Source organism: Ostrea edulis, chromosome 10, assembly GCF_947568905.1.
Source record: "Ostrea edulis chromosome 10, xbOstEdul1.1, whole genome shotgun sequence".
Taxonomy (NCBI): domain Eukaryota; kingdom Metazoa; phylum Mollusca; class Bivalvia; order Ostreida; family Ostreidae; genus Ostrea; species Ostrea edulis.
Window position 1 is genome coordinate 16562940 of NC_079173.1, and position 18415 is coordinate 16581354.

General features: G+C 36.7%; 1 protein-coding gene across 2 annotated transcripts; it reads left to right on the forward strand.

The window, feature by feature from the left end:
- Window positions 1–224: 224 nt before the first annotated feature.
- Window positions 225–18114, forward strand: LOC125667491 (prostaglandin E synthase 3-like). 2 transcript variants are annotated; one of them, XM_048901015.2, is made up of 9 exons: window positions 225–335; window positions 985–1104; window positions 5128–5197; window positions 5574–5672; window positions 6293–6382; window positions 8869–8916; window positions 9482–9529; window positions 11881–11911; window positions 17763–18114. In XM_048901015.2, the coding sequence occupies exons 1-9, from the start codon at window positions 301–303 to the stop codon at window positions 17780–17782; spliced, it is 561 nt and encodes a 186-aa protein (XP_048756972.1). In that variant the 5' UTR covers window positions 225–300; the 3' UTR covers window positions 17783–18114. The 2 variants fall into 2 exon arrangements, with proteins under 2 accessions (XP_048756972.1, XP_048756973.1); XM_048901016.2 differs by lacking the exon at window positions 8869–8916.
- The last annotated feature ends 301 nt before the right edge of the window (window positions 18115–18415 follow it).

The following is an 18415-nucleotide window of genomic DNA, read 5'->3' on the forward strand; positions in this document are numbered from 1 at the left end:
AATCAATCAAGATTAACAGACGACGAGGTTCCATCAACTGGCGGATCAAATCGTTTCGTATTTCGCAACGACATTTTGTTTGGATTTTTTCCGGATGTGGATTTTTTCTTAGTTTGGTAAATCGTACAAATTCTGATTTGTAAACATTTTTTATCTCTGAAACATATATATAGTAAACTACATGATTATAAAATAATTAACATTGTCTTTCTTATCTACCCAACTAATCACCTGGGTTTAGCGTTTTCCTTCCCTTACTTTCGAATGATTCATAGTACGAGCTATCACTGAAATACCCGCATGGCGTCCGACGATTCCAAAATGGCAGACAAAGCGTAATTTATATGTTTATAACTTTATTAGCAATTCATTTTAATCAATGTATATTTGAGTAAATTATTCATGCATTGTGAAGATTTGAGAGTAATATGTCTTCATAACAATTTGTAAACAATTCATGATTTATTATAGAGCATTGTGTATACTTCTAGAACATTCTGGTTACTTTCATTTCAGCAACTTTTGTACATCTCATGGCATACGAAGTTAATGACTATGAGTGAAGCTTTGCTATGTAAAGATCATTTCTCGCCGTTTATGATACCAGTAGAATCAGATGTGAAAGTTTAGTTGCAGAGTTTTTGTTTTAGGTCACACGCGCTTGTTTCACAGACTTAACCTATATGCTAGCTAATAACGACGTCGAAGAAACAAGCGCCTGTAATTTAGGCCTATAGTTAACTTCGACTGAGATTTGGCTCGGCTGGACAATTGGACTCTGGCCTTCACCGAATCTCAAAGCATTCTATAATTCATGTCTTGAAATTTAATTCTTTGGTCGGTTCTAGTAATTAATGTGCACTTAGGTGACACTCGCATTCATTTCAAATAAGAGATTTGACAAACTAACTCTATCACATAAATTTTGTATTGCTTACTGACTCGGGGGATCATTTTATGGGCCTTTTGTTTTCTCTATTGTAGACAAAGTCTTCACGCACCTATGGAATGGGCACAAAGAAAAGACAAGTTATATGTTACAGTTGATGTAGAGGACTGTTCAGAACCACAAATAGAACTTACAGAAACATCACTAACATTTAAGTATGTATTAAGAATTACAATGATTATCATGCACCTAGGTGCAATCTGTGATATAATGCATGCAGTCTTCACGAAAACTATTATAGAATATATGCTCTTCTGGCTGATTTTTCTATCAATCTCACCTGCCCAAACAAAAATTAACATGCCCAATGAAAAATAGGTCAGAGTTTGTTTAATCATACATGTAATGATTATTTTCTATCCTTTTACCAGTGAACTTCCTGTTTCCAACGTTTTTCATATTCTTATTAATGTTCATTAGGCTCTTGGGTTTGTCTATTTGTTGTCGTTTTTACTCAACTTTGTCGCAGTGCTGTATTTTAGGCCAGGTATCATTTTGAACAAATACCACATCCATGTGAATGAAGCACGTTTACTTGAGACTAATACTAAATGTTGACGCTTTACTAAAAACAGCACAACTACAATTTATACATTAAATGTTAAATTGTACTAGGAAGTATTATTTGCAGGAGGTACCCATTCTTAAAGGGAAAGGTCAGGCAAAAAGAAACAAAAGTTGAAATAATGATTTTTACCATAACAATTATATTAATCATTCTAATTTTCTCAGCATATACACAATTAAGCACTAATCACTGATTAAAAATCAGAGTTTGACAAAATTATGCAGGCTGCCATTTTTATGTTCTTCATTGTTTAGAATTAAATATGTTGTAGCTTATCATCGGGTTTTATCGCAGAATCCCAATCACTTCCAAATGCTCTGCTACATCAGCAAACCCCTTTCATTGTTCTTGTCAGTTCTCTAGGGAAGTTTAATAACAGTAATGTGTTTCTAAAATTGCCAGCTTGTCAAGCCTGTAGTTGCACACATAAGCAAGGACAGTGCATGGCAATTTTCTTTGTGATACCAAACCCTGCTAAAGATGCTGCATCCAAATGAAGATCTTTGCAAACAATGGATAACTAATTTGAAGAATGGGAAGTTGTGTAATGAAACTTGTGTGCAATCTTACTTGTTAGATAACTGTTCTGGTGCACATCCTTGCTGTCTTTTGTACATCATTATTTGAATAAATGCAACTGCAAGAACATCTGAGTTTAGAATCAATAAATCAAATTGTTCATGGTCATTTATACACTGGAGCTCCCCCACATTCCCTACTGTGTAATCACATTGTTTACAACACATGCATTCCTCTGCAGTAGGCATGTCCTCACACTGTCCACAGGAACGCCATTCCTCTAATGTGGGGATAACTGCATTTGATGCATCATCATTGATGTTTTCAAGTAATTCTTTCATATATTCAGGCTCAAATGCATATGAAACAATCCCAAGGTTATTTTCTTGTGCCATTCTTGTTTAGTTGTAACCATCTGCAGGTCAGTTTACAAAGGGGTTTGCTGACGTCACAGAGATGCTATCATGGGAGCCTCCATGCCCTTGCAGGAGAATTAGCACTGACCATATAACTGAACCAAGTTTTATGACTTTAGATGATATTATAAGATAAGATGTATGGTGAGTGTATACAACATACTTTAGTGTATTTATTTCACTAGAAATATGTTATACCTGACCTTTCCCTTTAACAAGAAAGATCGGTTGTATGAATTGACTTTATAGTAAACATATTCAATGATTAAAAGGAAAGCGATTTTCTTGCACAAATTTATACATGCCCAGCAGGCTACTGCTTAAATACAATATTTGCATGCCTGCTCCTGACTTTACCAAGCCAGGGACATCAGGCTTCTGGGTTATTTCAAAGACTGCATATAAATGTGTATGTGTAAATTGTATGTCAGTCTTACTGCCCTATTGAAAAAAGGTTGTATCTGCAAATATTTAATCATATCCATGTCATACATATGCATTTTAAACTTTTGCTGTGAGAGAAGGGGGGGGGGGTGTGTGTTGAAGTCCAAAAGTAAGATTTGATGACCTAATTTTGATATTCAAAACTAATACTGCTATAAAACATTTTTATGTTATGCCAAACTTGGGGCATACAGATTTAGTTATGTATGGCTCCTGTCTTCACCTTCTTTATGACTTAAAAACCAGTCATGATTATCTAATGATAAGGGCACCTGCTTCACAACTGGGATGTCCCATGTTCGATTTTCAATTCAATTCTGTGCACAACAAACCTTAGGCATTTAATGTATGCATTAACTGTTCATTTGCCTAACTCATAACATCAAAAGTAGGGCTGTGTAGCGCATGAAAACTTCAGTGCATTGCAATTCATACCATTCAATTTGATGCACTGTTTAGAAAGTCCAGGTTTCGGTTCAGTTTAGATTTTACACCAAAAATAACAAACATGGCATCGGAGTGATGTGCAAATCATGAGGAATTTTATGCAACAGAGATATAAATCACTACTGTGTTGAAATTTTGCATTTTCACCACTCAGATACCAACAGAATTTGGTCTGCCAGATCATTGCAGTTTATCTTTTACATGACTATAATTTCTGTCAGTGCTGGGATGAAATCAACATTGGAGATAATGACACAGATTAAATGGTTTGACAGTTAATAAGAGAGAGCAGTAAATCAATAAAGGAGATATTCGCAAAGACTTCCGATTGATAGAATTGTTGAATTTTGACATATAAATGAAAACAACATCATATACATTATATTTATATTACAAATCGCATTTCCCTCTATGAACCAACCAATTTCAGCGCGCGACACAATCCGTTCACATTGACTATGAACGGATTATGAACTAGCTTAAAGCACGCGACAGAGAGCGTAATGGTTTGAAAAAAATAGAACATCTGTTACAAAGATCTCGCAAGTCACACCTTTGGATTAAGATTGTAAACTTACGTGAATTATCAACCCAATCATGCGGTCTCGTACCTCCAAAATACAGTGCACCTTGCAATGTTGATACGAAGTGTGACGTCATGTCAATGTGTTGACGTACGTCACAATACTACTGTGACAGAGGCTAGTCCGGGGTTCGTTTTATGCAACAAAATAGAAGCAATGTAAACAAATGGTGTTTCAGTAAATGAATATAAATATAAGAAGTGAACATCATTTTTGAGCTGTTCTTGGTCAGTATGAACGGATTTGGATTTGAGGCAAATTCTGTGAATCACTAGCGCGATTCACAGAATTTGCCTCAAATCCAAATCCGTTCATACTGACCATGAACAGCTCAAAAGTCATGTTCATTTCTTAATTAGATTGACTATAGATTTGTTTGATAATCCAAAATTTATGATGCACATTAATATAACAAATTTTGATAGACTGTCAAATGTTCTCTTTTTTCTGTCAAAGTTATGTTGCAGTTATAATAAGGGTGCAAATATTAACCATGAAATAGTATATCATAGTAATATTGTGCTACGGTTCGATTTACAATATTTTACATATTGCCGTGGTTCGGTATTCTCAGACCTGATTATTGGGTGATCATCTTAAACATAGGAGGGGATTTAAATTCCTGGCGAGACACAAGTTTTGGATGCTTGGTTTCGGGAGATTCTCAGTCAGTCCTTGAGAGTTGAAATATCATGTATAAATTCTGTATGTAGTTCAGACTAACCACAGAACGGCATCTACATTCCATCAGACTATGGGCAATATATCATTGTTTACTGGACATATTTGTAGCTGCAATATATCATTGTTTACTGGACATATTTGTAGCTGCAATATATCATTGTTTACTGGACATATTTGTAGCTGCAATATATCATTGTTTACTGGACATATTTGTAGCTGCAATATATCATTGTTTACTGGACATATTTGTAGCTGCAATATATCATTGTTTACTGGACATATTTGTAGCTGCAATATATCATTGTTTACTGGACATATTTGTAGCTGCAATATATCATTGTTTACTGGGCATATTTGTAGCTGCAATATATCGTTGTTTTGTAGCTGCAATATATCGTTTTGTAGCTGCAATATATCGTTGTTTTACTTAATAATGAGCTCTCTGTGTCGAAAGGAAGCATGTAATTTTTAGAGTTATGTTATGAGGGTAAAGTAAATGTGGATTTGTGTTTGTAGGGCAAGAGGAGGAGCAGAGAAGAAATGGTACGAGGCCAAAATAGAATTCTTCAAGGAGGTGGATCCTAAGGTGTGGCAGAATAAAATTATATAGAATTTATAGAAGTATAAAATGTATCGAAATATAAAATTCATGGAATTATAAAATACATAGAATTATAAAATTTATAGTTATGAAATACATAGAATTATAAAATTTGTGGGATTATGAAATACATAGAATTATAAAATTTATAGTTATGAAATACATAGAATTATAAAATTTGTGGGATTATGAAATGCATAGAATTATAAAATAAAGGATTATAGAGACGGGAAGTTATATAAGTGAAGATAACGGTAACAGTGACTTTAATATGTTTGTTTAGGGGTATTAAAGTTTGAAGTCTCGATCAACTGGCCAATGTCTAAAGTGTTTTAGATAAAATTTTGAAGTGTTTTTTCAGGAGTCAAAATACACAGTTCTGCCCAGGAATGTCCCATTTGTGATAAAGAAGAAGGAGGAGGGTCACTTCTGGCCCAGATTAATAAAAGACAAAGTTAAGGTTGGTCTTATAACACATAGATTGTAACAGTTTTATCTTTATCGGGTGCCCCGAGTCAGTCAGATGCTCTGTTGTTTTTGTTGTGATATAAACATTATCAACTCAGAGGTTTCTTACGTAGTACAGGGCTGATATTAAACATTGTATCTTTAAGGTTAGGGTAAGATAAATTGTGAATTTTACAGTGTATGTTCCCTAGTTCAAGGCTAGTAGTATGATCATAGCTCCTGTAAATAAAGGTCATCTGAACAGCCATGCCCGTTGACACCAAACCTCCACTGTCTGTTCTAGATAAATCTATACATAAAAGTATACACTGGCTACACTTGCTGTAAACATATTATTTGCCCTAGATTATAATTCCCTGGTGGAGGGCATAAGAAGCTCATATTTTGATCAAAGGTTGCTCTTGGCAATATATTATGTCATAACTTTGTGCCAAGGTCATTTGGTTAAGGTTATCATTAAGAATTTAGAAATGCTATTCTAGGTCATAATATAATGATTGCCACCTAAGATAAAGGAAAAGGCATTGATTTTGAGTAAGAAGTTAAAAATTGCTGATTGATTTAAGTTGAGAATTGTGTCCAATGGGGCTCTTGATTTCTTTTGGACTTTAGGTTCACTGGATAAGAACAGATTTTAACAAATGGAAAGACGAGGATGACTCAGATTACGAAGACGAATCAGGAGACATGGATTTAGAAGCAGTAAGTGGAAAACGTTTTCTTGACAGACGCAAGAAGTGTGCTCTGACCTCTCGCAATAGATTGATATTCTCCATAATCAGTGTTGACTGAGTTTTTGATTGTCAGGTAGTTTGTAATGCTGTATGTCTTGTACCTCTATTGCACACCCATTATAAAAAAAAACCTGCACTGTATGGGGCAGAAAAATCTGTGTGCGATCAAGACCTTGTATCGCCGAGATTATACATTTCCGACTCAAAAATTTGATATCTAAGAATTCCTTGCACGTTTCCCAGTATACATGTACTTTTGTCGAAACATACTTTCAAATATCCATTATAGCTTCGTGTGACCCGAAATCTCACTGCTTCAAATGATTTCATTTGTTGACATACATGTAGCCATGTTGGGTAGCCATTCAAATTGAGCCCTATTACCACAGTGTAATTGTATCTATATTGGAATGTATTCAATCTTCATTTATCAGAAACTTGAATAATTACTATAAATGTAAAACGTAAAATAAGCTCTTTAAGTTTTGAAAATGTTATGAAAGCCTAGTCAGTCCTTCAGTGGTGAGTGTAAAAACAAAGTAATAGACCACAGTAGGAATGGGGACCAGACTAATGAAAGTCGTGAATTTGGTTCAATATTCAAACTTTTATTAAAGTGAACTGGGATGATTTCATCCAAAATATTTAACTAAAAGTATTTGTGGAGACATTAGTTCACCTAGACATTGTTGTTTCAAAATGTTTATGAGTCTAGGAATGAATGAAGGTTCGATTTGACTGGCTACCTAACATGACAACATAAACAAATAAGATAATTTGATGCTGTGAGTTTTGGGGTTGCTCGGGGCTTTAATGAATATTTTTTTAAGATAAGTTTGGACACAAGTATAGTGGGGAAATATGTGAAGAATTTTTTTGTAATAAATTTTTGAGATGGCAATTTAAGAATTTAGCAATAGAAGGACTCAACCATATGCAGATTTTTCTGCACTGTAAATTTCAGGTTTTTATACTTTTAAAGGGGATGGATCTGTAGCTCTCTGATCCGTCCCAATATTTTCCCAGAGAGCTTCAGATCTGCTGCTATTATATTTAGTGTGTGCGTACCTGTACACTGCTATGGTAATGCACACCATTTATCTGCCAGTAGTGGAACCAAGTGGTCTTAAGTGAAAAAATATTTGCAGTTTGCTTTTGTATGAAGTATAAGATTAGGAGGGGGAATTTGATTTTGTAAGATTGAAATCTTGTGTAGGCAATGAATTATTTGATCTTGTGTTAGGGGGTACTGCATTGACACTGGAAGGGTGCTGTTTTTAATGAGAAGGCTGTGAGATGTGTGCAGGTTTCTGATCTTGTGTTGGAAGAGTTCTTTACAGTTTTGATTTCATGACGAGGTCCGAACTTTGAAAGCAGTGATTACTAGAACTCCATGAAAACTACTGATATTACAGTATATAATGAATACCTAAAGAAATAGAATTGATTTCAGTCTGAGTATGTTCCTGTATATTACATGCATCTGATGAAGAATTATACATTCAGTAGAACTTCGGTCGAACATTGATGTCTTCGAACACCATAGATATGTCAAAGTGAGATTGAATCCAAACTACATTTTCTTTATGTATTTTAACCTCAAAATCTTGAACCCTCGGATAGCTCAAAACTTTTTTGTCGGCCCTATCAAATTCGGGATAACAAGATTTGACTGTAAAGGAAGATAAAGCAATGGAAGCCTGCAGAGACCAGTAATTGTCAGTTTGATGCAGCCACATAAGTAAAATCAGTAACTCTATATTGTTACGGTGCAACAAAATGTGTCGAAATGATTGTTCGCATAACAGCGCACTATTTATGTAGAAGCAAATGCTTACATCATTAGGCCTGTTAATGAAAGGCAGTGCCTTAGAAACTATTGGTAATTTTTTTTTTTTACCTTATGGTTTCTTCTAGATTAGTTTCTCTGAAATATTAGGCATTTTGAAAGATTTGATAACAGCGAAAGAGTCAATTTTCTGTGTTAACATTTGAACTTTTCTGTTTTCAAAATAACATTCCCAACAATAGATAATCGATACAAACAAAGCAAAACATTTATTATTACTTTTACCCCCGAGTTTTGTTTTATTGTTGTTTTGTTTTTGTATTGTCCCTCCATCCCCACCCCTTAAAAAAAAAACTTTTTACCTACTGTCCCAGCAGTATCAGGTGTGGGCGGGCTACGTCAAACCAACAATTTTTTAATTGAGGCCGAGGGGATTGGTCAGGGTATATTTTTTTTTGGAATGTTAGGGGAATTGAGTGGTGGAGGTGGACTTAAGCCACGGTGAACTCTGCTGTAAGGAGTGATGTCACAGTGGAAAGAAAAGTGTCAGATGATCCAAAGAGATGATCTACGTGATATTAATGCCTGTGTATGCTTCACATGGTTTCACTTTGTGGGGATAGATCCCTTCTGTTTTAATGTCCATACTATGATTACAATTACAGATGATGTCAAAAATGGGTGGCCTAGGTGGAATGGATAATCCAATGGGAGTAAGTTTGACCCGATCCCTTATATATATGTACAGTAACTGTTAATTTGCATAGTTCTCCACTTCAAAGTAGTGTGCCCTTAAATGATAAATTATACTAGATTAATGAACAGTTAATATTTGTGCTGACGTGTGAGTGTTTACTCTTCTACATGTTGAAATTTTGGGAGCTGTAGTCTGATGTGGGTACCACTGACTCCTGATGTGGGTACCACCTGCTTCTGGTGTGGGTACAGCCTACTTCTGATGTGGGTACTGCCTACTTCTGGTGTGGGTACCACCTACTTCTGATGTGGGTACTGCCTACTTCTGGTGTGGGTACCACCTACTTCTGATGTGGGTACCGCCTACTTCTGGTGTGGGTACCACCTACTTCTGGTGTGGGTATCGCCTACTTCTGATCTGGGTACCGCCTACTTCTGATCTGGGTACTGCCTACTTCTGATCTGGGTACTGCTTACTTCTGGTGGTGAGTGTGGTCTCCTATTGTGCCCATGTCAGCCTCTGGAGGCTAAGGGAGACACAACATCATATAGAGTGTGAAATGTTGGTTTTTTTTCTTTCAGATGATGAACAACATGGGAGGCATGGGTATGGGTGGCCAGGAAGATGGCGTAAGTTGTTTTGTTGTTACGTAATCAATTCCAGTACAATTGTGTATCTGTATTATACTGTCTAATTACTGTAAAGCGAGTAAACAAAAGTGTAGCCTATCTAGCTTTACTAAATGAAGCATAAAGTTTTTGTCCACATGCAGGTGACTTGGATAACTCAAGTTCAAGGGACCTTGATAAAACTTTTGAGTGATCGAGAGATCGATTTTGAAATTTAAGGTCCAATCATGGGTTCACATTTTATAGTAATATGGGAATGCACATTTACAACACCCTGGCATTGTTTTTACATGGTCGAGCTAGCTCCAGGTATTCGCAGTCCAAGCGGAAATAATTATAGCTTGAGTGATTAATTATATATTGCAGTGATGGTGTGTATATACATGTATGCTACCACCACTTCGAGAGATCAAGAGTGAAAACTATGATTTATGGGACCCAAATTTCACTTCTGGAGATAAAACGTTTGAGAAATTAAGAGTAAATTTGCTTAGTTATGTAGAGAAAGAAAATTGGGACAGTGGTTTCAGTTTGAGAGATTGAAGATCTAGAGTTCCCTCTATGTTAAAAGCTTTGAAAATTTCACTTGGTTTCCATTTATTTATTATTGTGTCAGTTTTCTTTCCATGTAACACTTTTTAAAATAGTTTGTTATTTGCAATTGATAAAAGAAGAAGGCAAACAGCTACAATAGACTGACTTAGATGTGAAGCTGTTGTTTTAATTTTTGATCGCTTTTGTCTGTCTGTCTCTCTGTCTGTTGAGGTTACTGGTGATTATTACATGTGTTAATGGGGTTGTTTTGTCATCACTGTGACTATCTCGTGAGTAATGTGGGATTGAAGAAAAGTAAGTCACCTTTTAACTCCACAAAAAAACTTGTCTTTTATAGTAATGTCAATGACATTTTGTGTTTACAGAGCCAGTCTGTTAAGGTTGTATGTGCGTTTATGTATATGAGGTTGGATTGGTCACCCCACAAAACAAGAATGTACATGGTATCACCTGCCCATCTGTTTGTCCGTAAACTTTTCTCTCCAGAACCTTTAGGCCAATTTCAATCAAACTTGGTACAAATCATCCTTGGGTGAAGAGAATTCAAGTTTGTTGAAATGAAAGTCCATGCTCCCTACAAACGGGTGGGGATAGGGGTAATCAAGAAAAGACAAGAATGGGGTGGGGTCATTTTAAATTCTTTTTAAAAACTTGCAGATAGGGTGGGGTCACAATTGGCAATCAAAGTATATTAGGAAAATCTTTTCAAGAACCACTGGGCCAGAAAAGTTCAAATTTACTTGAAAGTTTCTTGACATAGAGTTGATTCATGTTGTTCAAATTGTGGCCTATTACAGTTGGGTATTGAAGTTTTACATGGGAATTATATAGGAAAACATCTTTAAAAATTATCATCCCTGCAATGGTAGGGCATATGGATATGTAAGTATCTTCAGGTAGTTCTGATTCAAGTTTGTTTGATATAGGGGCTAAGGGGGTAGAGTGGTACTGCAATAGATCAAAGTACATGTATATACATGTATATGGGAATATTGAAGAATGAAGAATGAATTTAAATACTTTTCAAGAGTAGAAGGACCATCATATCTAAATGCAGATGTTCCCAGGTTGTATGGATTCAAGGTTTTTGTTATGCTCCTGCAACTACAGTCGGAGGCATATTGTTTTGTCCCATCTGTCTGAAACTTATTAATAACTTTTGAATAATTATTGATCTATAATCATCGGGATTTCATATGCACATTCCTTGTACCAAGACTTAGGAGGGAGGGGGTACCTAAGTTTTTAACCTTGTGACCTTGAAGTTAAGGGCCTACTTTTAAGAAAACTTAACCTGTTCAATATCTCCTGAACTGTTTAGGGTAAGGCTTTCATTATGGCAAGGCCTTACATTTTTTACATGATCATTAACCTTGTGATTTTGACCTTGGAGTTTTATCCAAATTTTTTTTGACTTTGTGACCTTGGCCTACTTTTAAGAAAACCTAAGTATTCAGTATATTTTGAACTATTCAAGGTGGAGATTTCATATTTGTATATTTCTAATGGAAGACCTTTTGACTTTATTTTTGTGATCTATGACCTTGACCTTCTCCAAAACAGCAGTGTCATGTTGAAACAAGTTCAATTATGTTGTGACCCTTTGGGACTTGGTTGGGACCACAAAGGTAGGGTCAAGTTAGTTCATGGGAAGAAAGATTGAAGAAAAAAGAGATGTTTTAAAAATCGTAAGACCTAAACAACAGCAGAACCAAGGTGATGCAGGTGAGCTATGTGGCCCATGGGCTTCATGTTTTATATATATGATTTTATTTTGAATTAATTTTTTTTTTCAGGGGAAAGAATCAGAAGATAGTGATGATGAAGGCAGGTTTCTTTCTTTTTTTAAATTTCAGAACATGTAATGAACTTCACCTAGGTGCTCTTGTTTTCATAGCATAACTATTTTCAAAGGGTTTTATTTTATGGCTGTTAAAACATATAAAGGATTGTTGTTGAGTTCGTGATGTGCGTGTAACATACAATCTGAATACCACATTCAATGCTATACTTTGATGGATTTTCTACATTTGACTTTACTGCAGGCGAGGGCATTCGTGTCGTGCTGACACATCTAGTTTATATGCCTTGACCTTTAAGTAGGCACTGAGGGTGTGTTGGATTTTTAGTGACAGGGTATAAATAACCAGGGGTGTGATTTTTCCTCTTTTCAGAGGAAATCCTCTAATTTGCTCAATTTTTGAAAAAATGAAACACTGGATTTGATCTAAAGTGGCAGAAAATGATATTTTTTGCCAGGTAGGATGAGGTGTTTTCTTCCCTTTTTGACCAGTTTTCCTTTGATATCTGAGGAATTCAGTCACATCCCTGAATAACACCCTTCCTTCATGTGACTGCCTTTAACCAATCATTAACCAGCATTTCATCAAGAAACAATCAGAGGTGGGGTAAAAGAAGTTCCCCTGCCTCTGGGTGTATGTTGTGATCTGCGAAGTCCAAATGGTTGATGTTGTGGAGAAGTATGATTGATTGATTGTTTTACGTCCCTTGAGAATATTTCACTCATATGGAGACATCACCACTGTCGGTGAAGGGCTGCAAAATTTAGGTCTATGCTTGGCGCTTATGGCCATTGAGCAAGGAGGTATCTTTATCATGCCACACCTGCTGTGACAGGACCTCAGCGTTTGCGGTCTCATCCGAAGGACCGCCCCATTTAGTCACCTCTTACAACAAGCAAGGGGTACTGAGGACCTACTCTAACTTGATCCCCACGAGAAGTATGAGTGATGTATGGAAGGGGAACAATGTAACTGGAAGTTGCCTATAGTGCTGGTGCCCAGAAACATTCTGTGTCAGCAGGGAATGGCTTCCTAGAGAAAACTGAGGTCATCTGGGATCTCCATCAAGACATGATAGAGATCTTCGTTCCCCCTTGGACATTGTTAAATTTCATTAGCCAAGTTAACTTCATACCCCACACAAGGACTTGATTCAGTGGAAAAGTTGCCAAAATATACTATTTAGTACTGCTATGAAACCGCTGAAGAGAATTTCATGTAACTTTGTCTATACCTTTTTATGGACATACTGTGTAGATGTACATATTCACTGCATTTTTCTTCTGGGAGTTATGCCCCTTTTTAATATAGGCAAATTTGGCCAAAATATATTATTTAGTGCAAATGCTAATCACACAATATGTAATTGAAATATTTCTGTTTTAATATTTTACATGATTTACATTTTTGAACAATATAACATATTACTTGAGTCGTTCATCTACTTACAGTGAAAATAGTAGTATAGCACAGAGGCATTACATTTGTTATATTTTATTCATAGCATTGTCATTCATTGTGGGGGCATGGGGTATGTGAGCTTCTTGAAGTTCTACATGTACATTCCTGTGGAGATCCGGGTTAGAATAGGTCCTCAGTACCCCTTGCTTGTCATCAGAGAAGACTAAATGGGGCAGTCCTTCGGATGAGACCGCAAAAACCGAGGTACCGTGTCACAGCAGGTGTGGCAGGATAAATATTCCTCCCTGCTCTAAGGCCCTTGGCGCCAGCATAGGCCTGAATTTTGCAGCCTTTCACCGGCAATGGTCACATCCCGATATGACAGGACTCGAAATTAACATATTCCCGTCAGTTTGTGACTTGTTAAAAGTCTGGCGGACTGACTGACATTTGCTTTAGTCAGTCCGATGGGACTGGTTAATTTTCTAAAGTATCATTTTGGAATATATACTTAATATGAAATTTTATACACATTTGGCATGCTTCGATCTGTAGATATCAGACGATATAAATCCCACATTTAAGTGTTACAGCATTGTCTGAGGCATATTGAGTTAAATTTGATTTTAATAACATTAAAGAAATATGTTTAATTATTTCTGGAAAACTCTGTTAGACTGGTAAATTTTTCTGCGGACTGGTTGAAATTATACCCCATCAGTCCGGCTGGACTGGTGACATAAAAAGTTAGCTTCAAGCCCTGTATGAGTGAAAAATTCTCGAGCAGGACGTTAAGCAATATACAATCAATCAATCTGTGTTCTGCTGCAAACTCGGTAAAGCAGATCCCATTCTAAAAGTATGAAGGTATTAACTGAAGTCTTTGAACAGAAATACATGTACTTAATAGAAATAAAGAGGGTAAGCATTGTGGCCCTTGTTAGCCTTAGTTGCCAGTTCTTTCATGAATATAGTTGTTATATACCTTGTGATGGTAGGTGTGGCATGATGATGTTACAGTAGGTGTGTCATGATGATGTCACAGTAGGGTGTGGCATGATGTCACGGTAGGGTGTGGCATGATGATGTCACAGTAGGTGTGGCTTGATGATGTCACAGTAGGTGTGGCACGTACTTTTAGTTATATAGTCATTTATTGACCATGTACGGGATACCTGGTTATTAAATTTCATACCCATCGAGGCGAAGCCAAGTTGAAATTTGCTAACCCGGTATTATTCCGTAATTAATCATTAGATAACTATGTAATGAATCTGCCCACCAATGGCCACAAAAGATTTTATTGAACTTTTAAGAATGATGCAAACTGTTTCTTGTTTACATCACAATGATAACTCATGAAGCCGTAGTAATGTTGACTGTAAGTTTTAGGGACAGTGTCAAGTCGGGTAAATGCCGGTAATTTTGGACTCGGTAATTTTGGACTGTTTGGTTCAATGTACAAGTCATTCCCACACTGGCTGCTACCTACTCCTCCTACTGCCGGTAATTTTGGACTGTTTGGTTCAATGTACAAGTCATTCCCACACTACCTGCTACCTACTCCTCCTACTGCGGTAATTTTGGACTGTTTGGTTCAATGTACAAGTCATTCCCACACTGGCTGCTACCTACTCCTCCTACTGCCGGTAATTTTGGACTGTTTGGTTCAATGTACAAGTCATTCCCACACTACCTGCTACCTACTCCTCCTACTGCGGTAATTTTGGACTGTTTGGTTCAATGTACAAGTCATTCCCACACTGGCTGCTACCTACTCCTCCTACTGCCGGTAATTTTGGACTGTTTGGTTCAATGTACAAGTCATTCCCACACTACCTGCTACCTACTCCTCCTACTGCGGTAATTTTGGACTGTTTGGTTCAATGTACAAGTCATTCCCACACTACCTGCTACCTACTCCTCCTACTGCCGGTAATTTTGGACTGTTTAGTTCAATGTACAAGTCATTCCCACACTACCTGCTACCTACTCCTCCTACTGCGGTAATTTTGGACTGTTTGGTTCAATGTACAAGTCATTCCCACACTGGCTGCTACCTACTCCTCCTACTGCCGGTAATTTTGGACTGTTTGGTTCAATGTACAAGTCATTCCCACACTACCTGCTACCTACTCCTCCTACTGCGGTAATTTTGGACTGTTTGGTTCAATGTACAAGTCATTCCCACACTGGCTGCTACCTACTCCTCCTACTGCCGGTAATTTTGGACTGTTTGGTTCAATGTACAAGTCATTCCCACACTACCTGCTACCTACTCCTCCTACTGCGGTAATTTTGGACTGTTTGGTTCAATGTACAAGTCATTCCCACACTGGCTGCTACCTACTCCTCCTACTGCCGGTAATTTTGGACTGTTTGGTTCAATGTACAAGTCATTCCCACACTACCTGCTACCTACTCCTCCTACTGCGGTAATTTTGGACTGTTTGGTTCAATGTACAAGTCATTCCCACACTACCTGCTACCTACTCCTCCTACTGCGGTAATTTTGGACTGTTTAGTTCAATGTACAAGTCATTCCCACACTACCTGCTACCTACTCCTCCTACTGCGGTAATTTTGGACTGTTTGGTTCAATGTACAAGTCATTCCCACACTACCTGCTACCTACTCCTCCTACTGCGGTAATTTTGGACTGTTTAGTTCAATGTACAAGTCATTCCCACACTACCTGCTACCTACTCCTCCTACTGCGGTAATTTTGGACTGTTTAGTTCAATGTACAAGTCATTCCCACACTACCTGCTACCTACTCCTCCTACTGCGGTAATTTTGGACTGTTTGGTTCAATGTACAAGTCATTCCCACACTACCTGCTACCTACTCCTCCTACTGCGGTTTGCGACATAATTCCAATCACCGTTAAACCTTGAAAAATGTAGAGAATTCCGAAATATGATATCATTCTATGGAATGATAAAGGGAAAAACAAATCAGGACAGTCCGTTAAATTCAGACGATCGGTCGGTGAATTTGGACAGTTTATTATTTGTACTTACGTTTGCTTATCTTTGCCGCCGCAATTCAGATTTATTCTTGCAGGCCATATTCCATGTGAAAAAGGTGGGGGAAAAAACAGAAATATTTCGATAAAAAGATTGAGATGTTTTATTTTATCTAAATAAAGAGGACTACATTGTTCCTGGTCATGATTTTGGTGAATACTTATTTTAATCTTCTATACTCAAAACAACCCCCTCCCCCCAACTCACAAAAACCAATATTTATGATATGGAAATTTTCAAACGTAATAATAGGTATCTAGATATTTGCATACATGTCTGAAGGAATGATTTGTTTCACACCTTTATGGGTGTGTCCTTATTTAAATTCCCAAAGGAAATTCTGTCCGGTAAATTCCAACACTGTTTAAAGTGCACTTTATTTATCATTCTATGTGGACATTATTGTTTATCATGAAACATTTTTTAATGGTTTCAAAAAATTTATTTACTTTCAAATACACTTTTTTCTATGATTGCGATAGGCAGTCAAATTTTTCCAACGTTCGTAGCTTTTGACAGAGGACTGATATGGTGTTCCATTCGGGAAATAACGATTTATAGGTATCTGAATATGTCATTTTTCAAGATTTCTATGTATTCTTCGTAAACAAAGGAACGGAATTAAGAAAACAACACAAGTGTTAGAGGGACTAATGTATTTAATCGCGTCTTAAAAATATTTCATCCGAATTTCCCGGTCGTCCAGAGTTGCTGACATTTACCCTATTCTTGTGACGTCATTAGTAGGTGCTGACGGGGTATTGAATATCTAGTGATTTGCCTGCGTGTGTCTCACTTAAACCAATCATTGACATTAGATAGCATTTCAAGAAATTATTAGGGGTGGGGTAAAAGAAGTTTCCCTGCTTCTGTGTGTTTGTTGTGATCTGCAAAGTCAAAACAGTTGATGTATTGAAAAAGTGCACTTGTAAAAGTATAGAAGGGGAACAATGGATACTGGAAGTTGCCTATAGTGCTGGTGCCCAGAAACATTCTGTGTCAGCAGGGAATGACTTCCTAGAGAAAACTGAGGTCATCTGGGATCTCCATCAAGACATGATAGAGATCTTCGTTCCCCCTTGGACATTTTTAAATTTCATTAGCCAAGTTAACTTTTCATTGAGGTTTTTATACCCCACACAATAAGTAGATACAGTTGAATATAGAAAATTTGTTATATTTTTTGTGTAGCATTGTCATTCATTGTGGGGGCGTAGGGTATGTGAGCTTAATCACCTTTCATTGTTTAAGAAACCTTTTGAAGTTCTACATGTATGTTCTACTGCAAACTCGGTATTACAGATCCCATTCTAAAAGTATGAAGGTATTAACTGAAGACTTTGAACAAAAATACGTGAACTTTCATAGCTGAATTCATGAAAGGGCATGGAGTACTTCATTTACTGTCCACAGAAAGTTTTAATGTGTTAATTCTTCTTCTTGCAGATTTACCAGACTTAGAATAATATAAAGCAATTTCCTATACTGGAGTGAAGTGAAGTAGCGCTTTGGTTCAGTGTACCGGAGGATGAAGGGATTACAGACACAGACTGTAGCCATAGACTGTTTATAGAATTTTGATACATGTGGAAAAATAATTTCAACTAAATACTTAACTGGATATATATTATATGCCAGTTTCCTTTGATTGTGTTGTACAACCGCAGTCTCATTTCTCTGTGAAGAGAATTTGGTATTTTATTGTTCAATCATGACACCTTCATTCCATTCTTGATTTATATTCTGTCAAATTGTCTGTATCATGTGTCAATTTAAAACAATAAATAATTGTTACTAATTCTGTATTCAAGGTGTAGAAATATCAGAAGGTTTGACAGCATTTAGTTTCAACTAAGTTTCAATAGTCTTGAAACTTCATTCGAAACACTTCACAGCAGGACTTAATCCAAATTCTGGTAAAGTTGCTGACTGGTCGAATTAAAACAATTGCTACCAAAATGACAACAAAATCACAAGCATTTTTGTTTATTTGAAAATTGGATTTATGCTGGAAATATTACCGAAAGGAAGCGTGCGGGCAAGTCAGATGTGGTTGTTTTTTTTTCAAACGGGATGCGGAAAGTCTCTTGTTTATATAA